Source organism: Lepidochelys kempii, chromosome 9, assembly GCF_965140285.1.
Source record: "Lepidochelys kempii isolate rLepKem1 chromosome 9, rLepKem1.hap1, whole genome shotgun sequence".
NCBI lineage: Eukaryota > Metazoa > Chordata > Testudines > Cheloniidae > Lepidochelys > Lepidochelys kempii.
The window spans coordinates 54,879,416-54,894,831 of NC_136388.1; the positions used below are offsets into that span (position 1 = coordinate 54,879,416).

At 45.0% G+C, this 15,416-nt stretch overlaps 2 protein-coding genes across 7 annotated transcripts in view; one reads left to right on the plus strand and one right to left on the minus strand.

The window, feature by feature from the left end:
* Window positions 1-285: 285 nt before the first annotated feature.
* On the plus strand, window positions 286-2,746 carry LOC140917477 (myb/SANT-like DNA-binding domain-containing protein 7). The gene is made up of 2 exons (XM_073360413.2): window positions 286-1,546; window positions 2,135-2,746. Exons 1-2 carry the CDS (start codon window positions 965-967, stop codon window positions 2,150-2,152), a joined length of 600 nt encoding a protein of 199 aa, XP_073216514.2. The 5' UTR covers window positions 286-964; the 3' UTR covers window positions 2,153-2,746.
* Window positions 2,747-12,621: 9,875 nt separating this feature from the next.
* ING5 (inhibitor of growth family member 5) overlaps window positions 12,622-15,416 on the minus strand; it is a 51,022-nt gene continuing 48,227 nt past the window's right edge. For 5 of the 6 annotated variants that reach the window (XM_073360431.2, XM_073360430.2, XM_073360425.1 and 2 more), the window contains one exon: window positions 12,622-13,609. In XM_073360431.2, the coding sequence (XP_073216532.1) occupies window positions 13,484-13,609 (126 nt within the window). In that variant the 3' untranslated portion in view covers window positions 12,622-13,483. The remainder of the gene's footprint in view (window positions 13,610-15,416) is intronic. The other variant, XM_073360427.2, reaches the window with a different exon arrangement.

Below are 15,416 nucleotides of genomic sequence, written 5' to 3' on the forward strand. Positions count from 1 at the left end.
GCGTAGGGCACCCGAAAATTTGGGGCACCATTCCCCTCGCTGGCCGCAGCTGGAATCCTCTCTTCTCTGGCCCCTCCCCCGCGCTGGGGGTTTCTCCCCAACCCTAACCCTGCCCCCTCCCTCCCACATTCCTCTGCCAGCTGGCTGAGGACTTCAGCCTCTGGCTCTGCCGATCCAGCCTCGGGGAGCCCAGAGCAGCACAGCCCAGGCCCACCACTGAACGGAGTGGAGTTTCTCCCTGGACCTTGCCTGCAGCACCACTTGGTCTCCGGCAGGGGCCAGGCCAGGAGGAGCGAAACTTCCATGTGAGTCGGGGGGAAAGGGGGAGGAGGGAGAAATGGGGGGACTTAAAGTGGCAGTGCACTCACTGTCTCTCACACTTCCCTAACACACACACAGACTGGCTCTCACACCCACATATACTCTGCCTCTCATGAGTTACAGAACCCCAATACAGATTGTCACACACACACAGTCTCACACTCCCCAACACACACTCTGTCACACAGTCCACCAACACACAGTCACACACAAACACACACAGTCTCTCTCTCTCTCTGTAAGGATTTTTTACAGTCTATATGACCAGAAGACTTTGGGGAGCCTTAGCCCTGGTCTACACTAGGACTTTAGGTCGAATTTAGCAGCGTTAAATCGATGTAAACCTGCACCCATCCACACAATGAAGCCCTTTATTTCGACTTAAAGGGCTCTTAAAATCAATTTCCTTACTCCACCCCTGACAAGTGGATTAGCGCTTAAATCGACCTTGCCGGCTCGAATTTGGGGTACTGTGGACACAATTCGATGGTATTGGCCTCCGGGAGCTATCCCAGAGTGCTCCATTCTGACCGCTCTGGACAGCACTCTCAACTCAGATGCACTGGCCAGGTAGACAGGAAAAGAACCGCGAACTTTTAAATCTCATTTCCTGTTTGGCCAGCGTGGCAAGCTGCAGGTGACCATGCAGAGCTCATCAGCACAGGTGACCATGATGGAGTCCCAGAATTGCAAAAGAGCTCCAGCATGGACCGAACGGGAGGTACGGGATCTGATCGCTGTTTGGGGAGAGGAATCCGTGCTATCAGAACTCCGTTCCAGTTTTCAAAATACCAAAACCTTTGTCAAAATCTCCCAGGGCATGAAGGACAGAGGCCATAACAGGGACCCGAAGCAGTGCCGCGTGAAACTGAAGGAGCTGAGGCAAGCCTACCAGAAAACCAGAGAGGCGAACGGCCGCTCCGGGTCAGAGCCCCAAACATGCCGCTTCTATGATGAGCTGCATGCCATTTTAGGGGGTTCAGCCACCACTACCCCAGCCGTGTTGTTTGACTCCTTCAATGGAGATGGAGGCAATACGGAAGCAGGTTTTGGGGACGAAGAAGATGATGAGGAGGAGGAGGTTGTAGATAGCTCACAGCAAGCAAGCGGAGAAACCGGTTTTCCCGACAGCCAGGAACTGTTTCTCACCCTAGACCTGGAGCCAGTACCCCCGAACCCACCCAAGGCTGCCTCCTGGACCCAGCAGGCGGAGAAGGGACCTCTGGTGAGTGTACCTTTTAAAATACTATACATGGTTTAAAAGCAAGCATGTGAAAGGATTACTTTGCCCTGGCATTCACGGTTCTCCTAGATGTAGTCCTAAAGCCTTTGCAAAAGGTTTCTGGGGAGGGCAGCCTTATTGCGTCCTTCATGGTAGGACACTTTACCACTCCAGGCCAGTAACATGTACTCGGGAATCATTGTAGAACAAAGCATTGCAGTGTATGTTTGCTGGCATTCAAACAACATCCGTTCTTTATCTCTCTGTGTTATCCTCAGGAGAGTGAGATATAATTCATGGTCACCTGGTTGAAATAGAGTGCTTTTCTTCAGGGGACACTCAGAGGAGCCCATTCCTGCTGGGCTGTTTGCCTGTGACTAAACAGAAATGTTCCCCGCTTTTAGCCACAGGGAGGGGGGAAGGTTGAGGGGGTAGCCACGCGGTGGGGGGAGGCAAAATGCGACCTTGTAACGAAACCACATGTGCTATGTATGTAATGTTAACAGCAAGGTTTACCCTGAAAGAGTGTAGCCACTGTTTTATAAAATGTGTCTTTTTAAAGACCGCTGTCCCTTTTTTTTTCTCCACCAGCTGCATGTGTTTCAATGATCACAGGATCTTCTCCTTCCCAGAGGCTAGTGAAGCTTAGAAAGAAAAAAAAACGCACTCACGATGAAATGTTCTCCGAGCTCATGCTGTCCTCCCACACTGACAGAGCACAGACGAATGAGTGGAGGCAAATAATGTCCGAGTGCAGAAAAGCACAAAATGACCGGGAGGAGAGGTGGCGGGCTGAAGAGAGTAAGTGGCGGGCTGAAGACAGGGCTGAAGCTCAAATGTGGCGGCAGCGTGATGAGAGGAGGCAGGATTCAATGCTGAGGCTGCTGGAGGACCAAACCAGTATGCTCAAGTGCATGGTTGAGCTGCAGCAAAGGCAGCTGGAGCACAGACTGCCACTGCTGCCCCTCTGTAACCAACCGCCCTCCTCCCCAAGTTCCATAGCCTCCACACCCAGACGCCCGAGAACGCGGTGGGGGGGCCTCCGGCCAACCAGCCACTCCACCACAGAGGATTGCCCAAAAAAAAGAAGGTTGTCATTCAATAAATTTTAAAGTTGTAAACTTTTAAAGTGCTGTGCTTAAAGTGCTGTGTGGCATTTTCCTTCCCTCCTCCACCACCCCTCCTGGGCTACCTTGGTAGTCATCCCCCTATTTGTGTGATGAATGAATAAAGAATGCATGAATGTGAAGCAACAATGACTTTATTGCCTCTGCAAGCGGTGATTGAAGGGAGGAGGGGCAGGTGGTTAGCTTACAGGGAAGTAGAGTGAACCAAGGGGCGGGGGGTTTCATCAAGGAGAAACAAACAGAACTTTCACAGCGTAGCCTGGCCAGTCATGAAACTGGTTTTCAAAGCTTCTCTGATGCGTACCGCGCCCTCCTGTGCTCTTCTAACCGCCCTGGTGTCTGGCTGCGCGTAACCAGCAGCCAGGCGATTTGCCTCAACCTCCCACCCCGCCATAAACGTCTCCCCCTTACTCTCACAGATATTGTGGAGCACACAGCAAGCAGTAATAACAGTGGGAATATTGGTTTTGCTGAGGTCTAACCAAGTCAGTTAACTGCGCCAGCGCGCCTTTAAACATCCAAATGCCCATTCTACCACCATTCTGCACTTGCTCAGCCTGTAGTTGAACAGCTCCTGACTACTGTCCAGGCTGCCTGTGTTCGGCTTCATGAGCCATGGCATTAAGGGGTAGGCTGGGTCCCCAAGGATACATATAGGCATTTCAACATCCCCAACAGTTATTTTCTGGTCTGGGAATAAAGTCCCTTCCTGCAGCTTTTGAAACGGACCAGAGTTCCTGAAGATGCGAGCGTCATGTACCTTTCCTGGCCATCCCATGTTGATGTTGGTGAAACGTCCCTTGTGATCCACCAGAGCTTGCAGCACTATCGAAAAGTACCCCTTGTGGTTTATGTACTCGGCGGCTTCATGCTCCGGTGCCAAGATAGGGATATGGGTTCCGTCTATGGCCCCACCACAGTTAGGGAATCCCATTGCAGCAAAGCCATCCACTATGACCTGCACATTTCCCAGGGTCACTACCCTTGATATCAGCAGATCTTTGATTGCGTGGGCTACTTGCATCACAGCTGCCCCCACAGTAGATTTGCCCACTCCAAATTGATTCCCAACTGACCGGTAGCTGTCTGGCGTTGCAAGCTTCCACAGGGCTATCGCCACTCGCTTCTCAACTGTGAGGGCTGCTCTCATCCTGGTATTCATGCGCTTCAGGGCAGGGGAAAGCAAGTCACAAAGTTCCATGAAAGTGCCCTTACGCATGCGAAAGTTTCGCAGCCACTGGGAATTGTCCCAGACCTGCAACACTATGCGGTCCCACCAGTCTGTGCTTGTTTCCCGAGCCCAGAATTGGCGTTCCACAGCATGAACCTGCCCCATTAGCACCATGATGCATGCATTGGCAGGGCCCATGCTTTCAGAGAAATCTGTGTCCATGTCCTGATCACTCATGTGACCTCGCAGACGTCGCCTCCTCGCCCGGTATCACTTTGCCAGGTTCTGGTGCTGCATATACTGCTGGATAATGCGTGTGGTGTTTAATGTGCTCCTAATTGCCAAAGTGAGCTGAGCGGCCTCCATGCTTGCCTTGGTATGGCGTCCGCACAGAAAAAAGGCGCGGAATGATTGTCTGCCGTTGCTCTGACGGAGGGAGGGGCGACTGACGACATGGCTTACAGGGTTGGCTTCAGGGAGCTAAAATCAACAAAGGGGGTGTCTGTACATCAAGGAGTATTTCAGGCAGGACTTCACCGAGGGTTCCAAAAAGAAATGGTGCACCTAAGTTATTGTTCTTATTGGAACAAGGAGGTTAGCCTGGCCTCTGATTGATACATGGCTAGATTTACCTCGCTGCACCTTCTCTGTGAGTGACTGCAGTGTAACCTAGAGGAATGAGTCCCCTAGACAGGGGAGCAGGCAAATGAGTACAAAACAAATCTGGTCTATTTCTTGTTTTGATCCATTCCATCTATCTTTTACATCTTTGGCTGGCAGCAGATGGTGCAGAAGGACTGCATGCCATCCACATCTCATGGCTGCTCAGCAGAAGATGGTACAGTATGACTGCTAGCCATCCTCATCTCTTGCCTGCCTGGCAGAAGATGGTACAATACGACTGCTAGCAATCCGTATCGCCTGGCTGCTCACCATAAGATGGTTCAATAGGACCTACTGCAGGACTAAAGAGAATGACCTGGTCAAGTCACTCCAAATTTAGTCCCTGTGCCCATGTCTACCCAGGCGCTCCCAGCCGACGTGGCCAGGAGCACCTCGGACACGACGAGGACGACTACCAGTCATACTGCACTGTCTGCTGCCAGAAAGCAATGGGTTGCTGCTACTGTGTAGCAAAGCCGTACCGCGTCTGCCAGCACCCAGGAGACATAGGGTGACGGTTACCTGAGCAGGCTCTATGCTTGCCATGGTATGGCGTCTGCACAGGTAACTCAGGAAAAAAGGCGCGAAACGATTGTCTGCCCTTGCTTTCACGGAGGGAGGGAGGGAACGGGGGCCTGACGATATGTACCCAGAACCACCCGCGACAATGTTTTAGCCCCATCAGGCATTGGGATCTCAACCCAGAATTCCAATGGGCAGCGGAGACTGCGGGAACTGTGGGATAGCTATCCACAGTGCAATGCTCCGGAAGTCGACTCTAGCCTCGGTACTGTGGAAGCACTCCGCCGAGTTAATGCACTTAATGCACTTAGAGCATTTTCTGTGGGGACACACACACTCGAATATATAAAACCGATTTCTAAAAAAACGACTTCTATAAATTCGACCTTATTCCGTAGTGTAGACATACCCTTATAGTATACCTCCGGCTAGGTCTCCCCTTAAGCCCATTTATCAGAGCTGGAATAAAAGAAACCAGATTGATATTAACTCACAACAACACTTTATTTACTAAAGGAGAAGGAAGGAAGGGGAGGGGGATGGATTAAGGACACTGGAGATTTGGAATATAAACATACACATGCGCACACACACTCAATAAAGCAAAGATGTTTTTCTACCTCCTTCGGGTACTGCTTGTGGCGAGCCTGCAGAATTCGGACTGGTGAGATCAGCGATGGACACCAACAGTGGATCACAGGTGTCGAAGACAGGTAAGTAACCCTATCTCAGACCCATCCTATCCCTCTTTACGTCGTTTATGGGTAAGTGTCAGATCTAACTAACTGGATCTAGTCCGAGAGTGCACGTCTGCTCCCCAAAAGAAAATAATAAACCCCAAGATAACAACTTCGTTCAGTGAGTGGTTATTGGCCTGCAGTAGCCAGTGTGGAAGGTATAGAGAGAGCTTTTTGACACCTGAGCCCCAAAGATTCCAGCATTCAAGAGCCCTTGGCCCCTCCCTTCATTTGTTTATTTAGAAACCGGTTACTTAGCAATAACTGATTCCCACTTTTTGCCCAGTATAGGGGAACAAGAAACTGACACAACATGGAGATCACCTTGTTCTTATCCAGATCAAGATGGCCACCTAATAAACAATGCCCTAAAATCCAACTGGGTGTGTGCCTTCCCCAAGAATTGGGCAGGGCTGTAATTAACATGTCTCTCTCACACGCCCTGGCTCTCTCTCACACACAATACACACACACACACAAACATTTGCACACATGCACACACACTTGTATTATTGCTGTTGTTGTTACTGCTTGGTATTTCCTGTCAAAATGCTCGTGGTGAGCCAGGAGTGCTTGGGGCTGCAGGAGGGCCGTGGGCTCTGGCAAGACGCAGTCTCTGTGACAGTGTGAAACCTATCTTGAGTCACTGCTGCAGTGTCTGATGCGTATGAAGTTCAGTGTGTGTCAGCAATGTCTTGCGCTGTATTGAGAGATCTGTACAACGTATGCTCATAAAAATTACCCCCTCCCTGAATGTGGAGGGAGATATGCCAGCTTTTTGCCCCCACCCCTACCCCCATATGAATTGCACAAAGTGGGTTTTGGAATAGACAAAAACAAGTTTATTAACTATAAGAGGTAAAATTTTAAGTGATTATAAGTAAGGCTGCTAGTCTGTCATGGATTCTATGACTTTCTGTGACTTCTGCTGGTGCTGGGGACCAGCAGCAACAGTTTGGGTGCGTGGGAGAGGGCTCAGGGTTAGGGGCAGGTGGTTGAAGGGGCACTTACTTGACACAAAGGCCATGTCCCTGCCTAATTTCAAATCCCTGCTCAAAAGGTCAACAGAATTTTTTAACACAGGCAAAACATTATTCCATAGCCTCTTAGCCTAAGGTGGGTAGAAAGCTGGCTAGATTGTCGGGCTCAATGGGTAGTGATCAATGGCTCCATGTCTAGTTGGCAGCCGGTGTCAAGTGGAGTGCCCCAGGGGTCAGTCCTGGGGCCGGTTTTGTTCAATATCTTCATAAATGATCTGGAGGATGGTGTAGATTGCACTCTCAGCAAATTTGCGGATGATACTAAACTGGGAGGAGTGGTAGGTACGCTGGAGGGGAGGGATAGGATACAGAGGGACCTAGACAAATTGGAGGATTGGGCCAAAAGAAATCTGATGAGGTTCAATAAGGATAAGTGCAGGGTCCTGCACTTAGGACGGAAGAATCCAATGCACTGCTACAGACTAGGGGCCGAATGGCTAGGCAGCAGTTCTGCGGAAAAGGACCTAGGGGTGACAGTGGACGAGAAGCTGGATATGAGTCAGCAGTGTGCCCTTGTTGCCAAGAAGGCCAATGGCATTTTGGGATGTATAAGTAGGGGCATAGCGAGCAGATCGAGGGACGTGATCGTTCCCCTCTATTTGACATTGGTGAGGCCTCATCTGGAGTACTGTGTCCAGTTTTGGGCCCCACACTACAAGAAGGATGTGGAGAAATTGGAGAGAGTCCAGCGAAGGGCAACAAAAATGATTAGGGGTCTAGAACACATGACTTATGAGGAGAGACTGAGGGAGCTGGGATTGTTTAGTCTGCAGAAGAGAAGAATGAGGGGGGATTTGATAGCTACTTTCAACTACCTGAAAGGGGGTTCCAAAGAGGATGGCTCTAGACTGTTCTCAATGGTAGCAGATGACAGAACGAGGAGTAATGGTCTCAAGTTGCAGTGGGGGAGGTTTAGATTGGATATTAGGAAAAACTTTTTCACTATGAGGGTGGTGAAACACTGGAATGGCTTACCTAGGGAGGTGGTAGAATCTCCTTCCTTAGAGGTTTTTAAGGTCAGGCTTGACAAAGCCCTGGCTGGGATGATTTATCTGGGAATTGGTCCTGCTTCGAGCAGGGGGTTGGACTAGATGACCTTCTGGGGTCCCTTCCAACCCTGATATTCTATGATTCTATGATTCATTCTTGGAAATGGCTGCTTTGGCTAAAATTAAAAAAAAACAAAAAAAAAACAAAAACCATTTAGTCTGAGGCAGACGCCCAGTGTGGAAAACTCCAGGCCAAATGGATTAAGTTTGCGAAAGTCATAAATAACTGAAAACAGGATCTGTCTTTGAATGAGAAGTGTCAGGCAACCTATGTAATAGGTGGTGCCAACAGCCCTGCCTATAATAATTTAGGACAATTGGTGTGATGCATAAGTCAGTATAAACTAAAAAAAAAAAAAAAAACACTGCCCAAAAAACCCAAAACACAGCCCTGCAAGGGATTGAACCATTGATACTTAAAGGATCAATTTAAAAACCTTGTATTTCCCTTTACTAACATCCTCATTGATACTGTACAAGTGAAATCTGATTTGCATGTATAGTTATGAAAATTATAGTGTGTTTGCATCATTGTATCCCCCAACATGAAGTCATCAATGTGCTGAAGTCTTCTTGACCCCCTATGAGAGAACTTTTCTTCAGCTATGGGAGAACCACTGTGCTTTCAAAGATTTGAACTGTAGTACATTCATCAACATTTTGATTTATTATGCATTTGTTCTATTTAGCTATTTATAGTGTCAGCTCCATGGAGTAGGGATCGAGTCTCTTTCTGGTTTCTATGATACTCTGAGGACTTAAATACTACTACTTTTATGAATGTGGATTTTTCTTCTATTAGGCTTTAATATTACAAACACTGTATTTATACAGGTCAGTTCCCTTTCCCATATCCCATTGCTGCTTCCCTTTCAACCCCCAAATAAATAATAGGCTCCTTCCCAACTTCCCTGCTCCCTACCTCTGTGATCCAGTCACTCAGAGTTTCTCCACAAATACAGTGGTTTACACCAAATCAAGCCCAGCCAAAAAACATACCAAGAGTTTGCCTGATTTCAGGCTTCAGAATTTCATCTGATCTGCTCAAAAAGCAGCATCTAGCCAGTACCCCCCTCCAAACACAGTCATTACAGGCATAGTGGATAGTATTGGGTCAGATGGGCCTGATTCTCCTCTGCTTTGCACTTTTAGTTGTTGACACGCACAAAATGCTACTGTTTTGTCTTGGTACCATATTATACTTACCTTGCACTTTGAAAACTGATTTGGGGTAGTTTATAACTAATGTCCCCACAAAGTACCATGACCTGACAAAGGAGACAGAAAGAAGTAGGTAACTACTTGATTAAAAGGCCTCACTCACAGACGCTGCAGTCCCTATCCTCGAACAGGCGCCATAAAATTGCTGGCAAGAGACATGAGCATGGGGAGAGCCAAATGTTGTTGCACAAGGTATGTATATTTTAAGTTTCAGAGTAACAGCCGTGTTAGTCTGTATTCGCAAAAAGAAAAGGAGTACTTGTGGCACCTTAGAGACTAACCAATTTATTTGAGCATGAGCTTTCGTGAGCTACAGCCACAAGGTGCCACAAGTACTCCTTTTCTTTTTGTATATTTTAAGTTTGAACATTGGCAGCATCACTTTGGGTTGTCACCTCTAAGGTACAAAAAAAAGCCCAGGACATCCAGGATGATCCTGAGCTGATAATACTGGACAGCTGGCAGTGTATATGGAGAACCCTTACAAGATTCCCAAGGACAGCCACCTCAAAAATAGGATTAATCTTGGGAAAACCTGGACCAGTGGCAACCCTATACTACTAGCCTCTAAGGCAAGTGCAGCAGCCACAGAGACATTGCTTAACTGGGACTGGCAACACATTGGCTACAACTGTTGGAGCCAGTGAGTAGCAGTATAACCCTCACTCCATCGCCACCATGCAGAGAATGGATAAGATTTGCCACCCAGATTTTAAGCATATGAAATGGGTCCCACTCCTGCCATAAAACCCTTTGTTAAATTCAAAGTTAACAGAGCTAATAATAACAGGTTTCAGAGTAACAGCCGTGTTAGTCTGTATTCGCAAAAAGAAAAGGAGGACTTGTGGCACCTTAGAGACTAACCAATTTATTAGAGCATAAGCTTTCGTGAGCTACAGCTCACTTCCTCAGATGCATATCGTGGAAACTGCAGCAGGCTTTATATATACACAGAGAATATGGAGGGTGAGAAAACCTGGATTTGTGCTGGAAATCACTTTAGATAAGCTATTACCAGCAGGACAGTGGGGTGGGAATAGGTATTGTTTTATATTCTCTGTGTATATATAAAGCCTGCTGCAGTTTCCACGATATGCATCTGAGGAAGTGAGCTGTAGCTCACAAAAGCTTATGCTCTAATAAATTGGTTAGAGCTAATAATAGTTAGTCTTGGGACCGAGATGTGAGTTTGAGATATATGTACATCCATCCCATTATTTATGGCAGTATCTATGTACGTTCCCTTTGTGCAGGGATTTGAAGCTCTAGCTGGGAACCCTGAAACAATGTGATTTCAAACTTTTATTCCCAAAAATACTTTATTTATAACAATATATCCATTATCTATAACATAATCAAAAAATACTGCTATACATTTTTACATTTTTTAATAAAAAGATTTATAATATTCTCTTCCATTTACGAAGGGAACATATCTAATTCCTTTGAGAATAAAACATAACATTCAGGTTAAAGTTACATCATCTCCAATTTGGATGAATTGTGATAAAGCTGAACACCACAAAATATACAGGTGTCTGAAAAAGCTTTTCTTGATAATCTTTAGTGGAACATTCCTTTTAAATCTCTCATAGTTCTGTCGATCCCTCTCCACAAAAGTAATGTATATTTAACACTGCACATTCAAAATACAGGACTTTAAAATTCTTTAATGGCCAAGATCAAGGCTACTGATCTTCCTGTCTAAAGAGGAGCAAAAAACCCTAAATCCAGAAATGAATGGGCAAACAGATACTATTAAGTCTGTGATAACTATTAGAACCTCTGTTTGTTAGGGTGAGTTCCATATGGGACAGCTTTATTGCTCAAACTCTGTTCCAACTCAGATGATCTGAAACATTTGAGAGGTGCTGCAAAGTACATCTGTCATCTTACCTAGTGTTTGTTGTCCCCATAGATACTTTTCATTCTTAGGACTGATAACATAGTGCTAGCTCTAGGTTTTTAGCTTCCTTGATTAAAATAGAAAGCATCCATTGTTTCAGGCTACAGCCACTCAGACAAGAATCACTAAATAATTTGCTGCCCTAGGCAACTATCTCTAAATTTATGGTAATCAACTTTGCATTGATAGATCTGTAACTGCTTGGTTTTGCAGCAACACCTCCAAAGAGATGTGTTGGCTTTTGAGAATCAGTTTAACCAAACAATTATAATCTATGGTAGTTATTTCACAAAGTATTTTTTTTTAAATAAGTGTTGCCTACAATATTGTATCATTGGATGGATGGGGAAATGGAGCCTGAGTCTTCATCAATATTACCATCTTCAAGACAGTGACACTCCTACTTGTAATCCAGTGTAACAGGATAATGAGGTATGGGTGTATTCACTGGCTACTCAACTACATGCTGATTTGCAAAAAGGTTTACTCTCCAGACAGAGGCAGAGCCACTTCTTACATTCTGTGATGAGAAACAAAAAAGGGCTGACTACGTTCCCAGAGCCAACTTTGTGCAATTGTGCTTTCTCCCCACTTCCCTCCAACAATCTGTTGCTAAGTTCTATGCACATATTTTTGCTGTGTGTGTGTTTTAAAATGGCAAAAAACATAGTCCTGTGAACATGAAAACTTCATATACACCATATGGAGTGATGTGATATAACAGGGATATGTACATCACATTTTAAAATACAGAACTCCGGAGACACTTTTTTCCATAGCTGAAGTGACAATCAAAATACATTCACAGATAACTACACTGATACCAAGAGGTATGACATTTTTGTTTAACTGCTATCTCCTACAAAGCCAAATGCAAATAGTGTGACTGCAAGAAAGGAGACACAGCAGAAGTTGTGTTTTATATTCTTAAATCACAAAATGTACACAAAGGACACCATTCAGTGGTCCTCCTGTAAGAGAAAAACTATCCTTTTGTTTTTTCAGCTAGAATTGTGCTATATAACTCTGTCTTTTGAATTAATTGTTCTGCTTTGTTGTAACACTGTGGGCCTGATTCTGTTATATTGTAGCCCCTTTCTGACACTCTAATGGTCTATACAGTGGGCTACACCATTACAGCCACTTGTGGCCATAGGTAGTGGAATCCCAGAATATGGGAAGTACAAAAGCAACAAACCCATCTTTACCTCTCTTCTTAGTTCCTACACTAAGCATAGCTCAGTAGTGGGTGAGGGGTCAGGAGGAGGGGAAGAGAATAAGGGACTTGTGTGTAATATTTTCTTTTCCTCCTCTTGGATTTCTGTCTTCCTTTCACTGTAGGGTATGAGACTTTAATGACAGCAAGATTCACATTTTATCTGTCAACCTGAAAGGCAACTCAAATCAAAAGCATGCAAGATGTCCCTTTTAAAACATTCCTGCTGTGTGGACTTCTGTTTTATTAGCAGTGGTTCATGATGGGTGCTGATTAAAATCAGAAAAACTGCAATAGGATTAAAGTCAATGACTTCATCTTAGGTTTGATGCACCATCACAAGAATCTATATCTTATTACTATATTATTCTCCTCCTAAAACTTGTTTTCCTGATTATTTACCAAAGTGCAACAAAGAGATATAAGTAATGTAAACAGGCCTTCATTTTATTTCATGATTAAATCTGACCCTACTATCTTCATAATACCACACTAGGTTTTTGTCTTCACTGTAAAGAACTTAAGGTATTTCTAGAGAAATGGGATGTTGGCAGGAAGGTCTGCACTCTCTCTTGCTACCACTGTCACTATGACACAACCCAGGGCAGATCTCTTGCTACTTAAAAATGATTTTCCTCCAGAATGGACAAATGTTTATGAGAGGAGAAAGGAATTCAAAAGAGGGGTCTCGATGTGGGAGCCAGATCAAGTCCAAAGGCAGCAATGCAAAATTAAACAGAAATAATTCTCAATAAGAAGAGATGTGCAACTTCAGATACACAGAGCACGCTTCACCAAAATTACGTACAATACTTTGCTTTGGGGAAATAAGACACTGAAAATAGTTCACTGGTCTGCGTGTTGCCTTCAGTGCTACAGGACTGTACAAACACAAAAAATGGACTTCACTCCTAAATATATGAATGTACTTCATGCAGGTTGCAGTTTTATAGAGATCCTTCATATACGTTATGCATAACTTCATGCCTACATTATTTAGGTAGTGGCAATACACCATGCTGAAAATACAGCTTTCTCATTCCCCTGAAATGCCTTAGGCAGATTCATAGATTCCAATGCATTAGCAAAAATTCCAGCTGTTGGCTGCTCTAAGTATTTCATAGTAACAGCTGTCAGTGCTGTGTGAAAATAACTTAAATAAAATCCCTGTGGCAACTTTCTCAAAAATCCTACCCTCCCTCACCAAGTCATCATCTTCTTTTTAAATAAGAATTACAACTGGCTGTTGGACAATTAAATATCAAATCAAAACAAGAAGGAAGATAGGTCAAAAACTAAAAGATAATATTGCAACATATAAGAAAGAATATATTAAACTCTTCTTCTGGATTTGGTGTACATTCCCCTTCCTTACTTCTTTTTCTTCCTTTCCTGAACACAACGGGGACAGAACCTAGGACAGAAAAGCGTAGTATTAAGCTTCAACAGATAAATATTTTGCCTGGGAGCTCTTCACTATTTTGGAGGAAGAGAAAATAAAATCAGCTATATGGACGTCAATTTCTTTTGTTGACGCTGTAATATTACAGAGCACAAATCTGGGGGAAAGACATTTAATTGCGATGGGTCCAGGAAATTTGAACAACTAGCAAAAGAGTTAGGGTGTTTGGAGGGTAAAAGTGGCAGAAGGGGGATCCTCAGCCTCGTTTTAAAACAAAGTTGGTTTTAGTTATCTGAACAGAAAAAAACTGAATTTTTTTAAGTGTGAAGACACCTCCTTGCCATAACTTGTATGTTCTTAAAAAACAGATGAACCAGATAAATTACCCCTTCTCTTTAAGATGAGACCACACACACAAAAAATAGCTCAAAGGGAAAATATATCATAAAAGTTACAAGCTCCCAAGAACAGGGTGGAAAGTACAAACATACTCGCTCAATTTTAACGATAGCACTGCAGTTGCTACTCAATTATATAGTACATATGCCATGCAGGAATGTGATGTACATACAGCTGTGCAAATACATGTTTTGTTTGTAAACTGTTTTGATTAGGCTGATATATTGTAAATGCTTGCAACCTGAAATATCTGTTAGGGCTTTACTCTGAGGGCTGGTCTACACTAACTCTATAAGTCGACCTAAGTTACACTAGTTCAATTACGTAAGTTATGTGACCAAAGTCCATGTAACATAGAATTATAGAAAATTAGGGTGAGAAGGGACCTCAGGGGGTCATCTAGTCCAACCCCCTGCTCAAAGCAGGACCCAATCCCCAACTAAATCATCCCAGCCAGGGCTTTGTCAAGCCTGGTCTTAAAAATATCTAAGGAAGGAGATTCCACCACCTCCCTAGGTAACACATTCCAGTCTTTCACCACTCTCCTAGTGAAAGAGTGTTTCCTAATACCCAACCTAAACCTCCCCCACTGCAACTTGAGACCATTACTCCTTGTTCTGTCATCTGCTACCACTGAGAACAGTCCAGATCCATCCTCTTTGGAACCCCCTTTCAGGTAGTTGAAAGCAGCTATCAAATCCCCTCTCATTCTTCTCTTCCGCAGACTAAACAATCCCAATTCCCTCAGCCTCTCCTCATAAGTCATGTGTTCCAGTCCCCTAATCATTTTTGTTGCCCTCCGCTGGACTCTCTCCAATTTTTCCACATCCTTCTTGTATTGTGGGGCCCCAAACTGGACACAGTACTCCAGATGTGGCCTCACCAATGTCAAATAGAGAGGGACAATCACGTTCCTCGATCTGCTGGCAGTGCCCCTACATATACATCCCAAAATGCCATTGGCCTTCCTGGCAACAAGGGCACACTGTTGACTCATATCCAGCTTCTCGTCCACTGTAACCCCTAGGTCCTTTTCTGCAGAACTGCTGCCGAGCCATTTGGTCCCCAGTCTGTAGCGGAGCATGGGATTCTTCCGTCCTAAGTGCAGGACTCTGCACTTGTCCTTGTTGAACCTCATCAGATTTCTTTTGGCCCAATCCTCTAATTTGTCTAGGTCCCTCTGTATCCTATCCCTACCCTCCAGCGTATCTACCACTCCTCCCAGTTTAGTGTCATCTGCAAACTTGCTGAGGGTGCAATCCACACCATCCTCCAGATCATTTATGAAGATATTGAACAAAACCGGCCCCCGGACTGACCCTTGGGGCACTCCACTTGATACCGGCTGCCAACTAGACATGGAGCCATTGATCGCTACCCATTGAGCCCGACAATCTAGCCAACTTTCTATCCACCTGAG